General features: G+C 46.2%; 2 protein-coding genes across 20 annotated transcripts in view; one reads left to right on the forward strand and one right to left on the reverse strand.

The window, feature by feature from the left end:
• The window catches only part of SEC31A (SEC31 homolog A, COPII coat complex component), a 43,794-nt gene extending 29,267 nt beyond the window's left edge, over positions 1 to 14,527 (reverse strand). For 18 of the 19 annotated variants that reach the window (XM_061479725.1, XM_061479720.1, XM_061479699.1 and 15 more), the window contains exons 1-13: positions 14,365 to 14,527; positions 13,854 to 14,094; positions 13,201 to 13,283; positions 12,559 to 12,682; positions 9,581 to 9,779; positions 8,180 to 8,275; positions 6,663 to 6,803; positions 5,234 to 5,376; positions 4,324 to 4,423; positions 2,905 to 3,066; positions 2,571 to 2,723; positions 1,718 to 1,957; positions 1,068 to 1,142 (exon numbers count right to left, since the gene is read on the reverse strand). In XM_061479725.1, the coding sequence (XP_061335709.1) occupies positions 1,068 to 1,142; positions 1,718 to 1,957; positions 2,571 to 2,723; positions 2,905 to 3,066; positions 4,324 to 4,423; positions 5,234 to 5,376; positions 6,663 to 6,803; positions 8,180 to 8,275; positions 9,581 to 9,779; positions 12,559 to 12,682; positions 13,201 to 13,279 (1,512 nt within the window). In that variant the 5' untranslated portion in view covers positions 13,280 to 13,283; positions 13,854 to 14,094; positions 14,365 to 14,527. The remainder of the gene's footprint in view (positions 1 to 1,067; positions 1,143 to 1,717; positions 1,958 to 2,570; positions 2,724 to 2,904; positions 3,067 to 4,323; positions 4,424 to 5,233; positions 5,377 to 6,662; positions 6,804 to 8,179; positions 8,276 to 9,580; positions 9,780 to 12,558; positions 12,683 to 13,200; positions 13,284 to 13,853; positions 14,095 to 14,364) is intronic. The other variant, XM_061479636.1, reaches the window with a different exon arrangement.
• Positions 14,528 to 17,530: 3,003 nt separating this feature from the next.
• On the forward strand, positions 17,531 to 20,528 carry THAP9 (THAP domain containing 9). Its single transcript, XM_061464035.1, has 2 exons — positions 17,531 to 17,632; positions 17,902 to 20,528. The coding sequence occupies exons 1-2, from the start codon at positions 17,531 to 17,533 to the stop codon at positions 19,897 to 19,899; spliced, it is 2,100 nt and encodes a 699-aa protein (XP_061320019.1). The 3' UTR covers positions 19,900 to 20,528.
• The last annotated feature ends 1,422 nt before the right edge of the window (positions 20,529 to 21,950 follow it).

The raw sequence follows: 21,950 nt of genomic DNA on the forward strand, positions 1-21,950 counted from the left end.
GTAGTAAGTTTGCCCTGGAGGCCATTTAATGCATAAGCATAAAAATATTTCTATGAAGTCAGCCTTTGAAAGGAAAACTTCTGTTTAATACAATGAAAATGAGTCAAACATTCAAATCCACTGAATCAGAACTAAAAAAATACCAGACAGTTCCTAGGTACAGCACGGAAAGCAACAAAGACCCAAAGTGCACAGCAGTATCCCCCCGTAACATCGAGATAAGAATCTTCCTCCAGCTTGGAAGAAAGCTCTGTACTTAAGATGTGCAAATTGCTTCCTGGTAATCCAAACTTTGCCTTTCCAATAGTTTTTTTTTTTTTTTTCCTAAAAATGAATGGTGTCCCATGCATAAAAAAGACTATTTTAGTTTCTCCAAGGTAGTTAATGAAACCCTGAAGACTGCTAACATGTTCTTCAACGAGAAAGGCTAAACCCAGATCAGATTTGATGATGCTACAGTAGAAAGATGACACATAGCAAAATTACATGAATATCTTGAACCAGCAAATATCAAAGCTTCTTGATGGGTAAGAATTTCAGATCAACCTTGGACAGTCAAATGTAGACACGCCTCTGAAGTCTGTTGCCTGCTTTGAAATTTTCATTAGACATCCACACTCCAAGATGACACAGCTAATAGGAAAACACCAACCAAGCAAACTGCTTGCTGTAAGAATTCTGAAGTTAGTCACAAGTGGCTTATCTAGACAAAGTTTAAAGAACAGAGGAAGATTTCTAGTGTCCTAAGGAACAAAGAAATCCCTTAAATTACAGAACTATTCAAATCAGCCATACTCAAACAGAAGATTCAGCACCATAGGTAACAGCTGTATTATGGCTATTAGGAGAGCTGCAGCACTGACAACTACCATCTGCTGGGAAACACACTGAAAATGATGTTGTATAAAACTTTATTATATTGAATAGCCTGTGGATATACTGGTAATTGCTATTCCAGTCTCAAGTAAATGAACACTTCAACCACAAATCACCATTTTAGGCTTTACTCTGTGGATATATCCATCAGTAATGCATTTAACACAAGCACAGCTTCCAGGCACACTTACCTTCTTCCTGAGATCATCTTTCCTGTATCCCAAAAGCTCAAGGTATTTAGCACGTGAATCTTCTTCAAAGTTCACCTTTAAAAATGAAAGTTAAAGATTATATTGCAATTAACAATTTTTCCATTTCCTCCCTCACTGGCTCTAATTACTTGACTGGCACAGATTACCCAGTGAGAATTAATGACAGTGGAGACAGTGTAATAGAGAGAACTGAAAAGGCCTACAGTGACTTTGTCACCCAATCAGGTAGGCAAGGCTTCAATCTGGTTATTGTAGGTAGTCTGCTTTATCTGCTTCACTTTGAAACCTCTAAATGTTCATAGTGAGCAGTGAAAAGCACATCTAAGAATGTCCCAAAGCTTTATTCCTTCTCATCAACTCACTGTAAAAAGGTGTAGTGATGGGGGATGTCAAAAAACACAGGATACTTTCCCCCACATCTTGGCTTCTGCAATGATTTCTCATGAACCCCGTGAATATCCTAAGGACCCCTTCTCCACTGGTGGGCCACTTCCAACGACAGGGTTCATGAGCACTGTTCCCAGAGCCTACACTTCTGGATCCCAGCATCTCTTCTGCTAAAACATGTATTGTGCAAAAGGAACCACCTCTCCAGTGACTTTCCAGTGGGGAACTCCTGAACCTCTTACCTTTAAGAAGGCCCACACATTCTTCTCAAAGTCAGCCTGGGCCATATCTATTTTCTTCTGACAGTAGTTGACAAAGCCTTCACATTGCACAGCCTCCTGCAGCTGGTTCGAGCGGGCCAGGAACTCCTTCTCTGTAATAACTTGGCTCACGTAGACATGATGACGCTGCTGCTGCTGCTCAACGCCTGGCTGCTGCTGCTGAGTCTTGGTATTCTCAAATGTAACCAGCTTGCCTCCAAACTGGAATTGAGGCACACATGCAGTATATAAAATATAGGGGGGTTGGAACTAGATGATCTCAAGATCCTTTCCAACCCTAAGCATTCTATGATTAAGTATATGCTCAAATGTTCACCATTTAAAAACCTACTTAGAAATGGACAGTAAGTTGCGTCATCATTTGGAGAGAAGTAAAATCAACAGAAGAAAAAAAAAAATCAGAAGAGGCTTGTCACCAAGGCAAAAAGCCTAGCCACAAAAAAGACTAACAGCGAGCTCTTGGAAAACCATAAGATATTTGCTCAGTTTGGTCCCATTCTCCCCTCCCAATGTATATTTGTTAACTCCAAAGCAAGCACTAATTCCAGAACAGAAAGAAACAAATGCCTGTTGGCAACACACCACCACTTTGTTTCTTTTTCCCCAAGCATTTTTGTCTGCCTTTGCTGGCTTGCTATCCCAAGGGCCCCATCTGGAAGCTGCCACAAGCACATCCCCCCACAATGACCAACAAGGGAATTTCTCCCAAGGTGGAGCACAATTTTGAACTCCCCTCTTCCTAAAGTGTTTTGCAGGTGCCACCATTATTTCCCTTCTTGCCTGACCAACCATGCCCATCCTTGTCTCCTCTTACCGAAAATGATGCTCCCACAGGACACCGGATCCATTTGGGTGGTTTCTTCAGGGGCAGAACAACACTTTTTGGGGCCGTCTGCTGGGGAAGCTGCAAGGGTGGGAGGGGCTGTCCCGTACCAAATGGATCAAGGTTCCCAAATGACAATGAAAGCTTCAATAACAAAATGGGGGAAAAGAGTGTGTGACAAGTGACACATTTCCAATAAACTAAACATAAGCATTTATTTGCACCAGATTGGTGCTCCTGCCAGCTCATGCAAACACTTCCCATAAGCCCATGTTTTGTCCCCTACTCTTTCTGCCCATATTCTTAGCTGAACATATTTTAATACCTGGTCAACTTGCTTCTGTCTCAAGCCATCTGTGCTGCCTCCCATGATGGAGTAAATGCTGATCCGTCCATCAAAAGAAGCCGCAGACAAGATAGCAGGGTTCCTAGGACACCACTGGATATCAAAGCACCATTGTGTGTTCGTGGGCAACTCATACAGAACCTGGGCAGCAAAAGAAGTCCAACAAATTAGGGCTTTTATGGAGCACCATGTCCAACAGCAAGAATTCTTCTGCCTGCCCTGAGACTGGTCTGCTCTTCTTGCTCCCAACAGCCTCCACATCACTGTACACACTAACAGTGGGCAAGCCCTAACAATCCCCAAACAGGAGATTGTAACACACCACTACTTAATTTCTTTCTCCTCCTCCCATTAAATCTTCTGTTTAATCCACACAGGACAAACTATGCAGGCAGGGTATGTCTGTGTTGTCCCACTGCAAGCTGCTGCTGATATTCATGCTAGCTAATTCAGAGCTAATCTGTGTATCTCTATACACTACACAGAGACATGTCCAGGCTCCAAAATAAGTCTGTTTTTGCAGGAAATTAGGAACGTTAAAACTTGCACTCTGTGCAGAAAGCCTCTGCTGCCCTGGAATAGACAAGCCCACCACTGAAGCAGGCATTTAATCATAAACTAGGAAATGGAGCAAAATGTTAACTGTCCTGCTGTGTCCCAGGAAACTGATTTTCATTTTTAACCAAAATATGTAGCATGATTCATCCACTTGTAAAGCTTTCCCAATAGCAGAGGATCCAGCTCAGATAACTCATTTACCACCTCACAGCTTTTTCACTTTTGTGCTTATGTCTGAATTTTACAACACTTCTCATTCTGTCGCCCAGGATTATTGCCCACTGCAGGAAAGGAGCCCTCCAGTGTGCCCAAAGCCCTCAAGGGGCAAACACTAAAGTTGTCTGAAAAAAGGATCTGTATTCGTTTTGAAAGGTATCCCCAGACCCAAAAGGGCAGGGTGAGAACACACTGAAGTGGCTTTCACTGATCTGCCACTATTGTAGTAGAAAATCTCTTTAGTCTGGATAAAAGTTCTTAACACTTACAGAAGGAAAAAGGCAACTGTAACAGTAAAACAGCCACATCAGGCCCAAATTGAAAGACTATGAAGCAAATACTTCGTGTAAGTGGGGCCATTTCTACCCCTTATAATGAGCAGGGACCTTACTGCTTAGGAGAGAAGCAGTAAGGACAAATATGTAATACTGGAATACCAGGAAGGAATCCTGCACCACCAGGATAAGCTCAGAAGGCACATATACCAAGCACAGGCACAGAGGATATGGAGAAACATCCCACAGAAGCATCACTCCTAGGAATGCAGGCATACCAACACTGCTTTGCATATGCTATTGTGCCACCTCTGAACAAAGATGTTTTTAAATGGTGTGTGTACAATACCTCTCCTGTGTTAGGATTGGAGCAGAGAATTTTAGCATCCTTCCCACAGCTAAGCAGCAGCTCTGAATCTGCCATACTCCAAGCAATGGCCAGTATACCCCTGTGTGAAGAGTCACAACCAAAAAAGTTTAATGTAAACACAAAATGATGATAAAGCGTATTTATAACTGAAATTTCTACATTACCTGAGCATTTAACTTCAAAATATTCTCCCCACTCCTTCCTTTTACAAATAAAGTTTTTCAAAGTTATCAGCACTTTATTTATTGAAATAGATGCTTCCTATTTTCTGCATGAAGAGGTATAAAGGTGCAGCCATTGCATGTGAAAATTAAATGCAGCAGTCATGCAGAACCTGGACACCAATGTAACAAAAGGGCTTGTTTGCCTGCGATATCATTAACATACAGTGTGTAAACCTGTAGTTAAGGTAGGTGAGTACAAAGTTTGTCAGCTGATTTTTATTAGCAGAAGACTAAAGTCAGCAGAACCACTGGCAGCAGTTTTGGTAGAAGCTGCAACACTGACCTCTTGCTGCTCTCCCTCCTTAAATCCAAGTGTTGGGCAATAAAGAAAGTTTCACTAGCAATTGAGGAGGGACAAGGACTGAACAAAATATTTCCTTGTACCCAAATTTAAGGCATTTAGAAACAAACTAGCAACTTCAGTATCTCAGCAGGATGGTGGGTTTTTTACTCTGGGGCCTGTTCTCCAAATCAGCAGGCCTCCAAAAGGCAAGCCTTTCAGGACACAGGACCGGGTAGTCAGCAAGCAAGCATGTAACACTGCTGCTGCTGGAATCACTGCCTCCAATTGAATCTTCACAGGAGACTGAGCAAGAAGTGAGATGTACAAACTTGTATGCAATCACCAAACACTGAGAAGCAGCAGGCCACGTAAGCCTCATTACCTTGAATGGCTTTCTAGAACACGAAGTGGTGAGGAGGCAAATCTTAGGTCCCACATTTGAATCACAGGCATCCTGTCATCCTCTGAAGCCAGAACCATCTGGGTAGCAACATCAGGGTGCCATGCCAGGCCTGAGCAGTGCATCTGAGGGACAACATTGTGCCACAGCATAAAATAACTAAGCAGCACTAAAGGACAAAAGACAAATAGCCTAAATATGTCTACATGCATGGTAAAACAAAGAAATTTGCAGCTGTTGCTGGGCATTATTTCTGATTGCATGTAGCTTATGATACTCTCCTTGTTTTCACGGGTGAGGAGATTTGCAGTTAGTTTCCAAAGGTCCTCTCAAATAAGAGACTTTGTGCTTTCTTGTACACAGCCTGACATTTCAATGTAAGAAATCCATGCAGCCTTCTGTATAAACCTTTTCCTCTAATATTTTTATAATAAAAGCCATCATTAGGCAGATGTTATTGTCATGCAAATATTGTATCACTAGAATACAATCATAGATGAAGACAATCTACTGTACTACTGTTACATTAGGCAACAAATACAGAAAACATTGAGAGTTACACAGCTTATCAGAGTATTAGTGCAGTGACCAAGCAGCTACTTCAGGAGCATCCATTTGTAAATTCCATTTTGAACTCTTGCTACATCTTCCAAATTTGTTACAGCAATATTCCATTTAAAATATACAGGATTATACAGAGATATGTCACTCTCTACAAGTTTGCCAGGATCTTTTTTTACATTTACACTGCCTGAGGAGCATGCATGGTGGCTGTAACTATACGAGGCAGGGCAGTCCCTTGTGACCCACTCAATGGCAACACCCCTCTGTGGCCACAGACCATGCCCTCTCCAAGCTCAGCTGCAGCCTGCTTTCATTTCCAGGTCTAGACCTGCAGAAGCACAGGCCCCAGCTCCATCAGTGTCCTGCCAGGGCTCAGCCCTTTTGTGCTCATTCCACCAGTGAAACTAAGGAGTAAGCCCTCTCTGCCTAAGCACTAAGTCATGACATTACCTGCTCTGCAAAAGTACATGTGCTCACCCAGAGCACGTCAGCTGCAACCTCATCTCTCCAGCACAAAAAACATGTCATTTCTGAGTAGCTGGATAAAAGTCTTTCTGTGGTAGTTCCTACCAGATCGGTAATGGCATTATCCAAACTAAATTATTGCTCTAATAGGAAATCAGAGTGCCTTGCTTCAATCTGCATCTGCCTATTTTTGTTTAAATTGATGACAAAACCCCTGCATATCCATAACCTTTTAAGAGAAAGCATTAGATACTTATTAGATCATATAAAACTGAGCCAGGCACCAGTATCTCTAAGTCATAAAACAAGGGATGCTATAACTTGTCCCCACATGCCACGCCTCCCAAAAAGCACCCATGCAGCTGTGCAAGAGCCAACTCACCCGGTTACTGTGGTCACTGACTTTGATGATGGGTTCGTTCTTCCTGAGATCCCACACGGTAGCTCGGCCACTAGGGCTGGCGGATGCCAGGATGTGCTGGACTTGCCTGTTCCAGGCAATGCAGCTGACGTCCTCAAGAGGCTGTTGCATACACAGAACAGCCTTTCACAACCTTTTCAAATCCAAGACTCAAAGCCTGTTATTTTCAGGACTTGCTAAACAACAAATCTGCAGGGAGATCACCCCAGGTACTGCATGTGTTCTAGTTTTCTATGTATACATGCTGTAGGGTAGAAAACCCCAAACTATCAGCTGATAGTATTTCACTAGTATCTGCATTTTCAGCTTTACAATGTGCTGCATTAGTCATTTAAAGAAGACTAACCACAACTGCCTTAAAGACCAGCAAATTACTCCATGGAAGTATACCCGGGTACATGAATTGTCCTTTTGCCTTGTAGTAGGATTTGACTTAAAAAAGCCCACAAAATTCCTTCAAGCAATTATATTTATTTTTGTTATTCTTCCCCCAACTGCTTATTTTTACTCCAAGAATGAAAAGCAATGTTACCCCAGCCCTTGTTGCCCTATTATTTCCAGCTGTCATTATGCTAAGGGACTAAAAGATTTTCTGGACTAAAAAATTAGTATAAGATATAAAAAAATCCTACACAGGGATGTTTAACTGAGGTGAGCCTCCTCCAAAATGCCCACACAGTAATAAACAATTCAGACTAAACCAAGTATCCAAACCCAGTGTTTAAAGTAAAAATCTCTAAAACAAAGATAATGTCTCATCCCATTTCCACACTTTGTTGTCTCTAAATTATCATGCAGTAACAAATCCATCTTCCAGTAACCACAAACTGCTTATGCAATTTTTTAACAGCTACAGAAACATACATGCACTGAAACAACCTCCTCCCATTCTATCACCTTCAGAAGACAAAAACTACAAAAGGCTATTGTTTCCCTTAGATCGTCTATTAAGACACACGGGCTGAACGCTGTCCCTTAAGTATAGCAATTAAGCACTCCCTGCTAAACTTACTGCCTCATCTTCTGACTTCTCAGTAGCTGTTTTTTGTATTCCTCTCATTTTCCTCAATCTGAACCTTCATGACCTTCAGATTCACACATGCAGTGAAACATGCTTTGAGTCACAGGCATGTCACATGGAGACAAATATCTCAAGACCCACAGTTTAATAAGCACATTACAAAATTTAAGTGCCAATAGAAGGCCTATTTTTGTTGGCCTTCAGGAAAGCCACTGGAGAACAAAATGCAGGAACAGGAGATACCTGTTGTACCACCCCTTAAGGCCGGTATATAACATTGCCAGAAACATAGCTCATGGCCAACTATAATCAACTGCTACCCACGTTAGACTTCAGAAAGCACCCCCCTACGTGAGACAGCTTTAAAACTGTAGGTTTCAAAGAGCTCTCAACTTAAGTGACATGCATATTTTCCATTAGTCTGCTCTGCAGTATTTAACAAATGCAAATCTGGTACCTGTGTCTTCACTCCTGGTGTCATTGGTGTGGCAAAATTGTTCAAGTCCCAGATATAGATTTCAGACTCATTAGCACCAGAGGCCACCAGATTAGTCTGTAAGACACATTAAGAGATGTTAAGATTATTTTCTGCATCAGCTTTCACAGTCTTAGCTGCTAGGAGGCATCAGATCCTCAGGACTGTGCCAATTTCTACTGCTGGCTCAGGATACAGCCTTTGGCTCGCAGAGCATAAGCTCTGTGAAAAAAGCAAGTCTGAGACTGCAGGTAAAGCTGAATAAATACAAAAGTCCCTACACTGCACTAAACTGGCATGCCATGACCAAAATTCCTGTTCTGTGGAGTGCTCCTTGCACTGCATGGCAAACGCTGATAGGTAAGTGGAAAGGAGTGACACTTCAGGGAGAGGGCAGATGAGGAAACAGTGCTGCAGCTATTAGAGAGCACCACACAGCTTTACTCTGAGCAGACCATAACATGTGGGTCAGGCTGGAAGGAGTGTAGCATTTGTCCAGCAGTGGACAGCAGTGGACAGCACCCTCCAACAGTGAGTGCAATCACCCAGAGCAATCCTGCATCTGGGATGCAAAAGTCCAGGCGGGGTGACATGAGCCAAAGGGCACTGAGAGCCCTTTGATCACACCCCGAGGGAGTCCTGACTTTGCAACAGGCAGAAAGGGAAAGGAATTGATTCAGAGGACAAAATGAACCCAGGGCGGCCTTGCTGAAAGCAAGTGTGCAGGGACAGAAGTACTATTTAGGAAACAAACTGAATTCTCACACAGCTGGTAAAGATAAGGAAAAAACAACTTAATGCATCTAGAAGTAAACAAGTGTTCATTAGTGCTGGAGGAAAGCTTGTTGGTTTTGAGAGCTCTTGTGCTAAAGAGGATACAGGGCCATGTTTTTTCGTCTGTTTCCTCTTCACAAATAACAATACTTAGAGGCCTTGAAGATGGGCCTACCCAACCTCTAAAGGAGAGACAGAAAAATCTGATGTCACCAGAAACATGAGTGAGTGCATGTAAATACTTCCCACGTGATGAGAGCAATATTGGCACATGGAACAAAATAAAAAAAAAAAAAAGAAATAGAGACTGGCTAAAAACACCACATAAAACCACCCATACTTTACACATGGGCTGAGCTAAAGACCCACCAAACTGACAGTGTAAATTGACAAGGAGAAGGAATGAACCAGACACCTTACATTCTTTCATTTCCCATTCTGAAACACCAGTAACAGGACAGGTTTTACCTACTAAATACAGGTGCTCAAACACCAAATTCAGTTCATGCTTTTCAGGGAAGGGGAAAAGGAGAGAAACGTTTGAGGTTACAAGTTAAGACAGGTCACCCATCTATGATGGTACACAATAAAGAACAGCAGAAAACTAACCTGGAACATGTTGACATCAAGCGCTCTTACTGGTCCTGTGTGCTTGTCTTTCTGGGCAATTATTACTTCAGCATCTCCAGCTATGATTTTGGCTGGGTCATATAGAATGACATTTCCATTTTCACCCCCAGCAATCAGGACTCCAGAGATCGTCTCACCTGAGGTCATGTTGTGCGGCCCCCAGATCAGCTTGTGGTACCTGTAAGACACAGAGGTCCCCTCCAGTCTACAACTATCCACCACCAGCTCCACGCATGCTGATGCACCCCATTTTGCTCACCAGATAAACCTTCCAGGCTGTTACTAACAGGCAGAGCAGACACATCAAAGCACTACAGGCATTTCTCCTTAAAGAAGAGTCCCTGTACTTTCAACGCTTTCTATCAGCAAGGCCACAGGTTCCAATTCTGCTTGTTATCAAAACACAGGGTCACAACATACACAATCAATAACTGAGAAACTGATAAAACTCCTTTCATCTCCTGGCTGCAAAATCAGGTAAGTGCTCGCTACTGCACTGTGATTTTGAGCTCAGCTTTGCAAAACAATAGAGGTAATCAAAGTAAGGCCTATAAGCCCACCAAAAACCCCTGGATGTAAACCTCTGCTATTTGTGAGCAGCTCTCACAAAGAGAGGAAAAAGGTGGAACTATAAACATTGCTAATCCTTTTCCATAACTGTGCTCCTGGATGTATGTTTCATCTGCTGTACTGAAAGCTCAGCAAGTAGTTTATTTGCATTAGGCACACCTGTCTCTTGGACCACGGTCTATTTTCCAGGCTAAATCAAGAGGAATTAAACACACTTCCAGAAATTAAGTACTTTCACACCACTGTGTCTAGCTGCAAATACCCACATTTCCTTCAACAAAATGAACTTGCTGCATAAGAAAACAGCATTCCTGTGTATTCAGCCATGCAAAGGATGAATACTTCTACGCAAAATGACACACTGTCACATATCAGCTCTTAAGCAAGCACAAAGCAAAACAACACAGACTGGAAGGTGGCAACGAGTTACTTCAGCATTCGCTGTGTTATTATTAATTCCTTTTATTATCTTTGGACAACTTTCAAGTAATTTCTTTAAATCACGGTAACTTCAGCAAGATAAAATGCATACTTTAGAAAGCTAGACAAAAAGCACATGCTGGGTGACAAATACCGTAACAGCCAAGTGCTTAGTCTCCCTAGTGCAGTGTTCAGCTGACAGTGGGGGTTCACCAAACAACGTTACAAACAGAAGTTGGTCTGTGATATCAGACAGACCCTTTCCCCGAGTACAATTTTATCCTTCTGTACCAAACTACGTAAGGCTATGAGAAACAGAGTGAGCAACAGGGCTGTCTGGGCACTAGTATTACACCTTACTTTCCTTGAAGAACAAATAACAAAGCTTGTTGCAGGATTTATCTTTTGTGGGTTTAATCATCTGGACATTTTAATTCACTGCACACTAAAATAAAGCTAATTGGGACACTTCTTGTCATCTTCAATTTAAACAAATAAATAAATTGACCTCCTTTGTAATGTATTTTCTGGGGCAAAGTCAAACTCTTGTGTTGCTCTCCAAGGGAAGTACTTGCAAAGGAGCACTGCATCCTGGGTATAAGGAGTGGGTTTTGGAATCCTCTAAGCAAATGTCACATGCTGAGGGTGGAAAAACACAGTCAGCTAAAATGAGGTAGACTAAGGAAATTTAGAATCAAAAAGATCAAACACCTTTCCCTGCTCTCAGCAAGTTGGATGTGTTACCATCAGCTTTGCCCACAATGCAGGGCATTAAACGTAGACTGTGGCCATTTCACACAAGCTCCATGTACTAAAATGCAGACAAACACAGGGGAAAAAGGGGGGGGGGAAGGCAAAAACTGACACAGCACAAAGCCAGCAGCTCAATGCCTTGTTCTTCCTCCTGCAAAAGCTACCACAACCATTATTTAGCCAAATAAGAGAGCAAAACTACATAGGGTCATGACCTTATTGAGTGCAAAGACACACAATTTCAACCACTCCCAAGTTCTTATAGGCGAAACTCTAGAAACCCAGCAAACTGCATTTGGTCCAGAACTTCAGGAAACAGTTGTAGGCCCTTAGGTCTTGAAGTTACAGCTTTAGAACAAGTAATGAAGGCTCACGTCTAATTAATTTCTACTCTTGCCAGAGATGGGGGAGATGGCAATTGCCTCAAAAGAAGTGTCAAATTCTCACTTGAACATAACGGCAAAATGCTGCAAGTGTCTGCACCTCCAGTCACGTTGTTTCAGATGATCAGATGAAAGAGTGGTTATGCTGTCACTGTAACTAGTATGGACCCAATCCAACCACAGTGAAAATTTTCACCTGCTTCTCTACCCACAGAGGCATCTTGCACTTGCAGCTACATTGTTTCAGCTCATCAAAACCAGCAGCACTCACTGGACCAGCCGCCAGAGCAGCTACAAGTGCTGGGGAGGTGGAAATTGGACTCTGTGACACTAATATTTCTTTGGACAAGTGCACAGTAAGGAATTAAGAGCTAAGTTGAGTTGCAGTCAGGAACTTGGCTTCCCAGCTGTGGGGTAAGGTATGATACTACACACACAACATGATTCAGTTTACAGAAATCTCCCTGAAATACCTAAAACACAAACAGGACGGGAAAATGTGAAAAGTTGTGACTGCATTTTCGTAACTTCACATTTCCTTCTGTTGCCTAGAGAATCCCAGAGGCTCCCCGAAGTAAACAGTCTGCGCACATATCCAAACCTACCAGTGTCAGATTTAGGCTTATTTCAGACTATGAGCTGCTTGCAACTCCTCAGAGTCCAAGCTCACTACTCCACATCAATAGAACTCACATGCCTCCACACCTCAGCACTGAATTTCTGCTCCTCTTTTTAACAACTGCAGATAAACCTCATGAAGTGGCCTTTCCACATGCACCACGTTTAACAGTTGCACAGCCATTACTCTTCCCCTACAACCCCACTGCTGACCTGTGAGAGGAGGAGAAGGTGGCACAGGACTTCATATCCAGCGAAGGGTCTGATAAGTCCAACTCAAAGATTTCTAGAGAAGCACTTGTACTAAAGGTTGCATCCAGCTGCTGAGCTGATGTACCTGCAAAAAAGTGTGCTTCACAGTGAGAAAGCCACAACACACAAGAGTCACTGAAAAAGCAACATAAGTAGGGGCATAAAAACATAATGCTTGCACAAAGACTCTGGGATGGGGTCAGGTTTCTGTTTGTTAGATGTAGTTCTACGTAACTGCCCTCCCCATGGTTCCCCCTTTGGGGGTTTCTTCGCCAATAGGAATAGGAAAAGCTTTGGGCAAGTGCCTCTCCCTTTCTGATTTGCACAGAAAACGATTAGTTACAAAGAAGCAGCAAGGGACAGCCAGCAATTAAGACTGCTGTCATCTTACCCTGGCAGAAGGAAGAAGATGCTTGCTGTCACTTGCAGAAAGCAAACCATGTTTTCATGCATGGCACAACTGGATAACTCCACTAAAGGCACTGCACCATATACCCAGTTCCAGTCTTCAGGACACGAAATAACTCTTACAACTTTGAATCATGACTGCTTCATGGCAGCCCCCACATGTAGCCTACTAGCACATGCTTCCCAGAAACTCACCTGTGGCCAGGTAAATGGGGTGCTGCTGTGCAGGACTCCATGCCTGCATAGCAGTACGATCAATTTCCTTCAGCTTCATTTCACTGAAAAATAAAGAGAAGAAAGATAATGCTTAAATGGAGCATGGGGAGACTGCAGTGCCACAGATTCAGCAGCTGCATTAGGACATGGCAGAAGCTGCTAGAGTGCTCATTCTCCTAAAGATATCCCACAGACATCAAATCCACCCTCTGCAGAGCACGCTCAGGGAGAAGGGGAGTAATAATTCCCAGTGGGCACACAGAGGAAACCGATGGCTGCTAAACAAACTATAACACAGGAAAATCTGGGCAAAACTTCAACTGCTCCGAAAAATCCTCTTCTAGCAGCATCAAGACACACATAAGGCACCCTACAGCAGCTTTCAGTCTTAACCCACGAAGCCTATCCATCCTCCAGAAAACCCTTGCTGCCGAACACCATCAGCAGCCAGCCAGATCTGAGGACGAAAAACGGTATAACAGCCTCCACCGTCTCATTTCTGGATCTTATTTCAACATTCAAGGGCTCCCCCCCCCGCCTCGGAAACACCGTGCACGGTCAGCGGGCGCCGGCGCCCCGTTTCCGACAGGAACAGAAGTTAAAAAGGCGGAAAAAGCGGGTTCCCCCCTCACCTCTGCGTCCCCGGCGCTCACCCAGCCCCGGCCCGCTCCAACGTGGCAGCCGCGGAACCGCCTCTAGCCCGCCACCGGTTTCCGGGCGCACCCCGCGCCTTCCGGGCGGCGGCAAGCGGGACTCCACCTTTCCTTTACGCGGGAAGGAGTGCGGCGGGGGTGTGGGATAGCCTTGGGCGTGCAGCCGCCTCCTTCCTCGGGCTGTCCTCCGGGATTCTCGGTGCAGGAGCGGCGATCAGCCCTGGGAAAGAGGGAGACAGGCATTAGGGGCGGTCGCCTCTCTGGGGTGTAGAGGAGCCGGGGAAAAGAGCCTGCAACGCGGGGCTCTGGTGCCGGCTGTCCTCAGCTCCATGACAGTAATCACGGCGGTCATGATGTGAACAGCAGTGAGGCTCATCACCGGACAGGGGCCAGGCCCACGAGCCAGGGGCTCTCCCGCCTTTCGGGGCGGGGAAACGGAACTAACACACTTGAGTTTGCGGCCCGCCGGCTTGCACAGCCCCTGACCCACCTCTCACGGCAGTCGGAGCAGCACAGCTCCGCCGCCGCTCAGAGGGCGGACGGTGCGCCAGGGGCGGGGGCTGCCCCAGCGCCATGGCGCGGCTGTAGAGGCCCCGCCGCCGGGCATGGCGCGGCCGCACGAAGGCCCCCGACCACCACTGCCAAGCACCCCGCGGCAGGAGAGAGCCCTATTTCCTGGCCCCGCTATATATGTAGGGACTGGAAGCGCTGCTCCCATTGGCTGCGAGGATCGCCGTTTGCCATTGGCTGCTTTTTCCTCTATCGCTGCCACCGGTTGGCTCGGTTCTGTTCACGTCGAACCGAGGCGGAACTGCAGCAGTGCTGTAAAAGGAGCGGTGACGAGGGCCAGGAAAGCTCGCTAGGCAATGGGGAGGGAGGAAGCGGTGGGCGGCGGGCGGTGGTAGCCAATCGGCGGGCGCTGTCCGTGCCGTGCGGCGGCGGTGGCGGCCATGACACGGAGCTGCTCGGCGTTGGGCTGCACTGCCCGCGACAACGGGCGGAGCCGGGAGCGCGGCATCTCCTTCCACCAGTGAGTGCGGCCGCGCCCCGCGCCTCGACCGGGCTCCCTCCGTCCGTGCCTCGCCTCCCTTTCTCCATCTGTCGCAGGTTCCCGGTGGACGCCGCGCAGCGCCGCGAGTGGATCCGCGCCGTGAACCGCGTGGACCCGCAGAGCCGCCAGGCCTGGCGACCCGGCCCCGGCGCCATCCTCTGCTCGCGGCACTTTGCCGAAGCCGACTTCGAGCGCTACGGGCTGCGGCGGAAGCTGCGGCGGGGCGCCGTGCCTTCCCGCTTCCCGCACCCGGTGCGTGTGGAGAACGAGCGTGCCCCCTTCTTCCCCGCCACGCTGGGCCGCCATGACCTCCCCTCTCCTTTCCCCGGTAGGAGCCGCTGCGCGCCGGCCGGAGGAGCAAAGCCCTCGTCGGAGCTCTGAAGCAGCCTCCCCCCAGCCCCTCCGCAGGGGACCACAACTACAGCCTGAAGGGGGGACAGGCGGGGAGCGAGGAGGCGCGGCCGCCGCTGGAATGCTCGCAGCAGCAGCAGCTCCCGGCGGCAGGGAGGTGCCCCCGCACCTGCGCGGCCAGAACGGTGCTGAGCGTCCTGTGGGAGCTGGTGGAAAAGCAGCACCTTTCTGAGGAAACCGTAAGCTTGCTGCAGGCACAGTTTTCAGGTACTGCTGGGGGCGTTTTCTAAGGCAGAGTGCTGCAGGGTATGCACCCCCTCGCCACAGTTTTGTGTTTTAACTTTATGATATTGGTGTTGTCCAAAAAGAAATCCCTGATTGTTAGACTTCTAGGTCCAGTGCTATAGCATAAATACGTTGAGATTTGCAGGTCAGGAATACAACAAGTCCTTCAAGGAATTAAAATCTCCCTGCAAAATTACTTGAGGCTGGTTATGGTGTTCAGGTCAGACACATAACCAAAGCTGTTAAACCAATCCATGACACCATTCAGCTGGTGGATGACTCAAGAATAAAGTTTATTTAACTAGGAAAGCCTTGTCTTTTATGCTGTCTGGAAATGAGTTCTATTAACATTACTGATAAAAACTAAAGAAGCCGTTCAAATTGCAGTCAACCATAAGATAATGGCTTCTGTAATATCAGCTTCTAAGCAGCACCCACATAGACACAGCCATTACTCAAAACTGTGGGATGACATTAGATAGGAAAAGACGTGTTGGGGTCTTGGCCTTAACGTGGTAGGACACACACTCTTCCTGGCCACTGCCCATCTCTAGGAAGAGTTGAGGCACGGTGGTAATACTGCTGAGCTATACACACCAAGCTTCAGGACTGATTGGTTCCTAAAGCCACCCTGTTGCCTTGTATTCTGCAGCATTTGTATTATATATCCCTTTTAAGTTACCAGCTGTTTATTTGCTTCACTAAAGCTGACTTTTTCTCTTTTAAGCAGATTTGCCTTGTGAGTTGCACAGCTGGAGGCAGATGGCCGAATACTCTCCAGAAATGAGGCAGTTTGCTTGTATTCTCCACCTCTACCATATTAAGGCTTACAATTATCTACGGAAGATTATTCCTCTCCCTCATCCTTGCAGTCTGACAAAGCAAGTTTTTACTCATTCGTTCTGAATATACTTGCAGGTACTCCTGTAGAAATAGGTGTAACGGGGTCTGCCCTGAAGATGTTCAGTAGCTTTTCCCTGCTTTGTTTTAGTAACAGAAGCAGAGTGGGAAGCGAGCATCAAGAAATATTGATACTCCTCAACTTGGAGATCTGCTCTGTGTCCATGCATGTGCGGCAGAGCATGAGAATAACAATTTTAGAGTAAGTGTGGAGTTTCCTAAGTATTCCTAGGTGAGTATAGGTGTGAAAAAAAGGTATTATTTTAGGGCCTCAACTGCTTCAGAGTCTATATGTGTTTTACTGTTCACTGGGGAGGAAGGAGGAATACGAACAAGCACATGTGCTTTACCACACTGGCACATGCTCTTGCCCTGTGATGTGCAGTGTAGACTTGTGAGAAGGGAGAGGTGAGGCAAATACTGAAGGAAGGGCAAATATTATGAGTAAGGTCATCTAAAAAGAAACCACAGGAGGCAGTGTTACGAGAGCATCTGTAGTACTCCACCAACAGCAGGAACTGAATGAGGAGACATGGGCAGGAGTAAATGTCAGTAGAGGAAATCAAAACCAATAGGACTATACATGGAAAGCTTTGGCCCTCTTTCTGGAAGAGGGAGAAGTCAAGAAGGGAACACGGGAAAAGAGAAGGACTGCATAAAGCAGTTAAGACTAGAGCTTTGGGGTTTTTCACCTTGTCCCACAAGGACTCTGGGAAGTTAGTGAATCTCAACAAGTGTCTGTTTCAAAGTTACAGAAGGGAGATACTTCTGTATCACATAACTCAGTTGTGTAACCCACACAAGTAGTTATGTAGGCTCAGAATTTATTACTTTAAAGTGCTATCAGACCCATTTACCAAGAGTGAAGTTGTAACAACACACAAAACAAAAGCTGGAGAAACTCTCCCTGTCAGATTTTGAGTCTCAGACTCCTGTAGTGCAGTTGGTGGATGCTCATCAGGTACACTCATTGACCATACCTGCCTTGGGGTGTTTCACACAGCTTCCTACAAAGAACCTGCTTGAAGGAGCAGCAGAAGGGAGTGTATTGAGGACAACAGCATTCCACATGGGCTGCCGAGGGTTTCACATCATCCAAACTGGATTACAATGTGCAGAGTGGAGAAAACCAGTTGGGAAGGAGAGTAGCCTGGTGTTGCTGGCCACCTGCGTAGCCTGATTTGTAATTCTGTGTTTGGTTTAATTTTTCCTGATCTTTAATTGTCCTGACCTTCTATATATTGGAAAGGCAGGAGGCTGCTTTAATTCCCTTCATGGTCGGTATTTTTGCTTCCCACCACTAGGGTGTGAGAACAGAAACTCAGACTATGCATTAAGAAAGGCAGGGTTTACTCTGCCCTAGCCTGCTGTACAGCTCCAGACATGGCTGACTAAGTCCTGTGTGGTAAAAGGTGGTGACTGTTGCTTCCCTTTTCTTAGATCACATCTCCTAATCGCACCCTGCCCTTTTTTTCCAGTTGGCTGTCTACTAATAAGGCTGCTGCAGGCTTCAGCAACAACATTTTTCTCTGCCTTCAGGAAAAGGTGGAGAGAGGGGAACAGGACTACTGCTACTGTGCCCTGATGGTACAAGACATGTCCCTGCAGAAACAGCAGGAGTGGGACCCACAAACCCAGTGCCTGACAGGCTTTGTTGACTTGGGTGCAGGCATCCTTGATGCTGATGAAGCTCCGCTGGCCTCAGAAGCAATAATCCTCATGGCAGTTGGCACCTCAAGTCCCTGGGCAGCTCCACTTGGCTACTTCTTTGTGAACAGCACGACTGGCTACTTGCTTGCTCAGCTGCTTCGTCAGGCCATCAACAAACTGAACAACATTGGCATCAGGGTGCTGGCTGTGACGTCAGGTGCCACTGCTTGCGGTGCTCAGACTGCCAGAGCTCTAGGGATCAGGATGGATCCTGAAAGGATTCAGTGCACTTTCCAGCATCCGCCCGGCTCTGCTCACAGCATCACATACTTCTTTGATGTTTGCCATGCCCTCCAGCTGATAAGGAATGCTCTGCAGTGCTTCCAGAAGATAGAGTGGCCTGGTGACACCGTGCGGTGGCAGCATGTGGTGGAGCTTGCAGCTTTGCGGGAGCAGAGGATATTGGAGCTGTGCAGTTCCAAGTCAGGCAGATCTGGGAGTAAGGGGAGTTACTACCTGAAGGTCAACCTTGCTACTCCGTTATTCAGCGAGGGTGTTGCTGATGCACTGGAACACCTCCAGAAACTGGGGCTGGCCTCATTCCAGAACTGCAGCGGTACTGTCAAGTTTGTGCGGTTGATGAGCCATCTGTGTGATGTATTTCATGGCAGAGGTCCCTATAGAATGGGACCGATGGGGCCTTTGCTAGTTGGAAATCACACCAAAATAACCCACGTCTTTAATGAGGCCAAGAGCTTCTTTATTACCTTCACGGACTCTATGGGGAGATACATTATTAAGAGCAAACGGAAACTAGGATTTCTGAGTTTCTTGCTTAATGCTGAAAGCCTCAAGTGGCTTTACACCAATTACGTGTCTCCAGAAGGCTCTTCTTCCCACCACCTCCTGACTTACGCCTTCAGCCTCGACCCCCTGGAGCTGTTTCTAAGGACTCTACAGCAAGCCTGTGGCAATGGGAATCCCACATGCACTGTGTTCCAGGCTGCTTATCACAAACTGCTGGCTGGCTGCAACCTGGCACCAGGCTCACCATACAGCAGTGGCACAGGCAGTATAAGCTCCTGGAACATAGCCCTGTCTCGCAGGAGAGATCTGACCCTTGGCAGCATTCGGAATCAGTATAACCCAGCTCATGGGAGGACACTGGCAACAGAGTACCCCTATTGTGCAGGCCTTCTTTTGCATGGCTCTACACTGGGTAATGCACTGACAGACCTATCCCTGCATGTGCAGAGCATCACCTGCACTGCGGGCTTCATTGCTGAGCAATTAGCCTCTGACTTGCAGTGTGAAGTTTGTGTTGCTTCCCTCTTTGAGTCAGATGAGAGCAGGCTAAGATGCAGGTCAGTCCTCTACATAAAAAAGTTAGGTGGGGTGAGTCTGCCCTCAGCAAGTGTGTACCACATAACAAGCATTTCAGAACAAGTCCTAAACTGGTACGGCAAAGTAGGAGACAGCAACAAAAACACCAAGCTATGGCACTTGTCCCTAGAACAGAAAATCTTCCAGGAGCTCCTGGGAGAAAGTTCCATCTTCCCCACTCTCACAAACCATTTATTTCATGGGGAGGTGTGCGTCAACAATCATTACACAATCTTAGTAAAGGAAATAACACGATGTTATTTAAAGGTCAAAACAAACTATGCCAAACACCTGGAGTTGAAATACCATTGTGGAAGGCACAAATTGAAGACAGTGAAGGGAAAACATTTGTTTCCCTCATCACTGGGTAGCTGTCAGTCAGGCCAAACCCACATGGGATCATGAGTACTCAGTGCTGTTCCAAGGATGGCTGCTTCTGAGGCTCAGTGATAGCCAGATCTAGGCAACACAAGCAAGGAAGTGATGTGGTATCTTCTCACGATTTGGCTGGCAAAACTGGTGTTGATAAGCATGACGTGTTGGGCCACTGCAAAGCACCTGATTTGGCCGAGCAAGGCAAGGAAGCACATCTGATCCTGTGCTCCATCTAGCAATCCTGCAAAGCAGCCACATAGTTTGTATGACTTATGTGGCAGGCCAGGATTAGTGATGGTTGCTCAAGATGCCTGGGGAAGTGGCAGGGGACACTGCAGAGTGTACGCTAGAGGCACTGGATAGCTTAGTGCTATGAATGCACATGCCAGGAGTAGACTGATGGGTCTTCCACATGGCTGAGGAGAATCATACATGCTGGCAAGTTTGATATCACCAAAGTAAGTCTGCTTTAAAAAAGCTGGAAGCAAGAAAGTGGGCAGAGCTCTTACTTAAAAAGGAAAATAAAGATGTGAAAAGAAAATGGCACTTAAGTTGTACAGAAGCCTCCACTCCTACGTGTTTTATCAAGCAGCTAAAGAAGCTGGTTTAGTCTAGATCCCCTGGAGGGGGAAATTACAATATCAAACCGCACCCCCGAAACCCCAGGCTATTGCACCCAGCAGTGCTGACACCCTCCTCTCTGGGAAGGAGCCCCAAGCACCAGCATATGGCTGTGCTGCAGCAGGGCAAGCATTTCAAGTCCCATTTCGTGGCCCCAACTGTGCCAAATGGCCTCATCCTCCCAGAACTGGTATGTCCCTTGCAGCCCAGGGTACAGATACTGTTTCCTCTGATTACTTGAAACAGATTTGGTGGTACCAGGCAGGATTGAATTGTTCAGTTAATTTCCATGGCAAGGAAGCTGCCTTGGTATGCAGTGCTTTACCTGGAATAGCAAAGTTTGGCATAACTGTTGCTAGACTTAGCTGTGCAGAACAGCAGTTGCAGCCATAGAGTTGGAAGGCAACTATTTCCCACAAAACTATGGCTGTTAAGTCACTTTCAAGCCACATGCTGGAGATGGAGTGAAAAAAGGGGATCCATCATGTCTCAGGACAGGAATAATATTCAAGGTGACATTCTGCCTACTAGGGACAAAACTGGCTCTGGTCAATCTGGGTTCTTCCTCCTCCCCTAAGTCCTACTTATGGTGGGAGCAGAGCTGCTGCACTCAATTCCTCAGGCTCCGCTTTGAGATTAGCAGCACCCCAGAACTTCATGCAATCTCTGCTGGGAGTAGCAAACCAAAACCTCCAGAGTTCCATCCCCCACCAGTCCAGTTACCTGTGCAAAAAGCCATATTGAAGCTGTCACTGCCATGGACCCATTGCAGCTACAAGAGACTCTAGGAAACTATTTCCTTCTCATTTATATGTGATTTTTAGGGCAACCGGCAACACTGCTGAAATCCCAGTGGCAGATTGGTTGCACTCACATAATGTAACACTTGTACTGCTTACATGTCCAGCTGCAATATGAGCTGGGCCATTGGGAACAGGCACTTCCTCACTGTGCGTTTGTTTCAGCTGTACATAAGCCTGCTGCCGCCTTCTTTTTACATGGAGGAGCTTGTCTTAGTTCACGCTGAGCCTCCTCCTGAATGGGAAGGTCATCCACAAAGATGTGGATGAGCTCATGGCCACTAATGAAGGTGTGAATGTGGCAGGCATGCTGTGCACAGAGCTTCCCCACCTCTGAACTTTTGGGTTTTGTGCTGTGCTGTGCTGCCCACCAGTGAACTAAGCTGGAGACTGCTGCAGTTGGGCTGACACCGAGCTGTGTGTTCCTGTGGCTGACCTGCCCATACCCATGACTGCCACAGTTCACACATCCTTTTGTAATTCACTGAAATACTGATGACAGAGGTTTCCAAGAGATGCTGAGGAAGTTTTACACGGCTTGGTAGGATGAAGTTTGAGCTAAACCATGTAATTAGAAGTGTGGCAGTTACCCAGTTAGTCAGATATTCTAAAGGAAACTTGACAGTTGTATTACGAACCCTGTACCAATTGCCATTATTT

Source organism: Pezoporus flaviventris, unplaced genomic scaffold, assembly GCF_033815535.1.
Source record: "Pezoporus flaviventris isolate CSIRO_AGI_PZ_B2104156 unplaced genomic scaffold, CSIRO_AGI_Pfla_v1 ptg000002l, whole genome shotgun sequence".
Taxonomy (NCBI): Eukaryota; Metazoa; Chordata; class Aves; order Psittaciformes; family Psittacidae; genus Pezoporus; species Pezoporus flaviventris.

Coding starts and splice junctions, on each gene's coding strand:
- THAP9 (XM_061464035.1), top strand. CDS start 17,531: ATGGGCTGCCGAGGGTTTCACATCATCCAAACTGGATTACAATGTGCA. Junction 17,633..17,901: donor TGGTGTTGCTGGCCACCTGC/GTAGCCTGATTT, acceptor CCCTTTTCTTAG/ATCACATCTCCTAATCGCAC.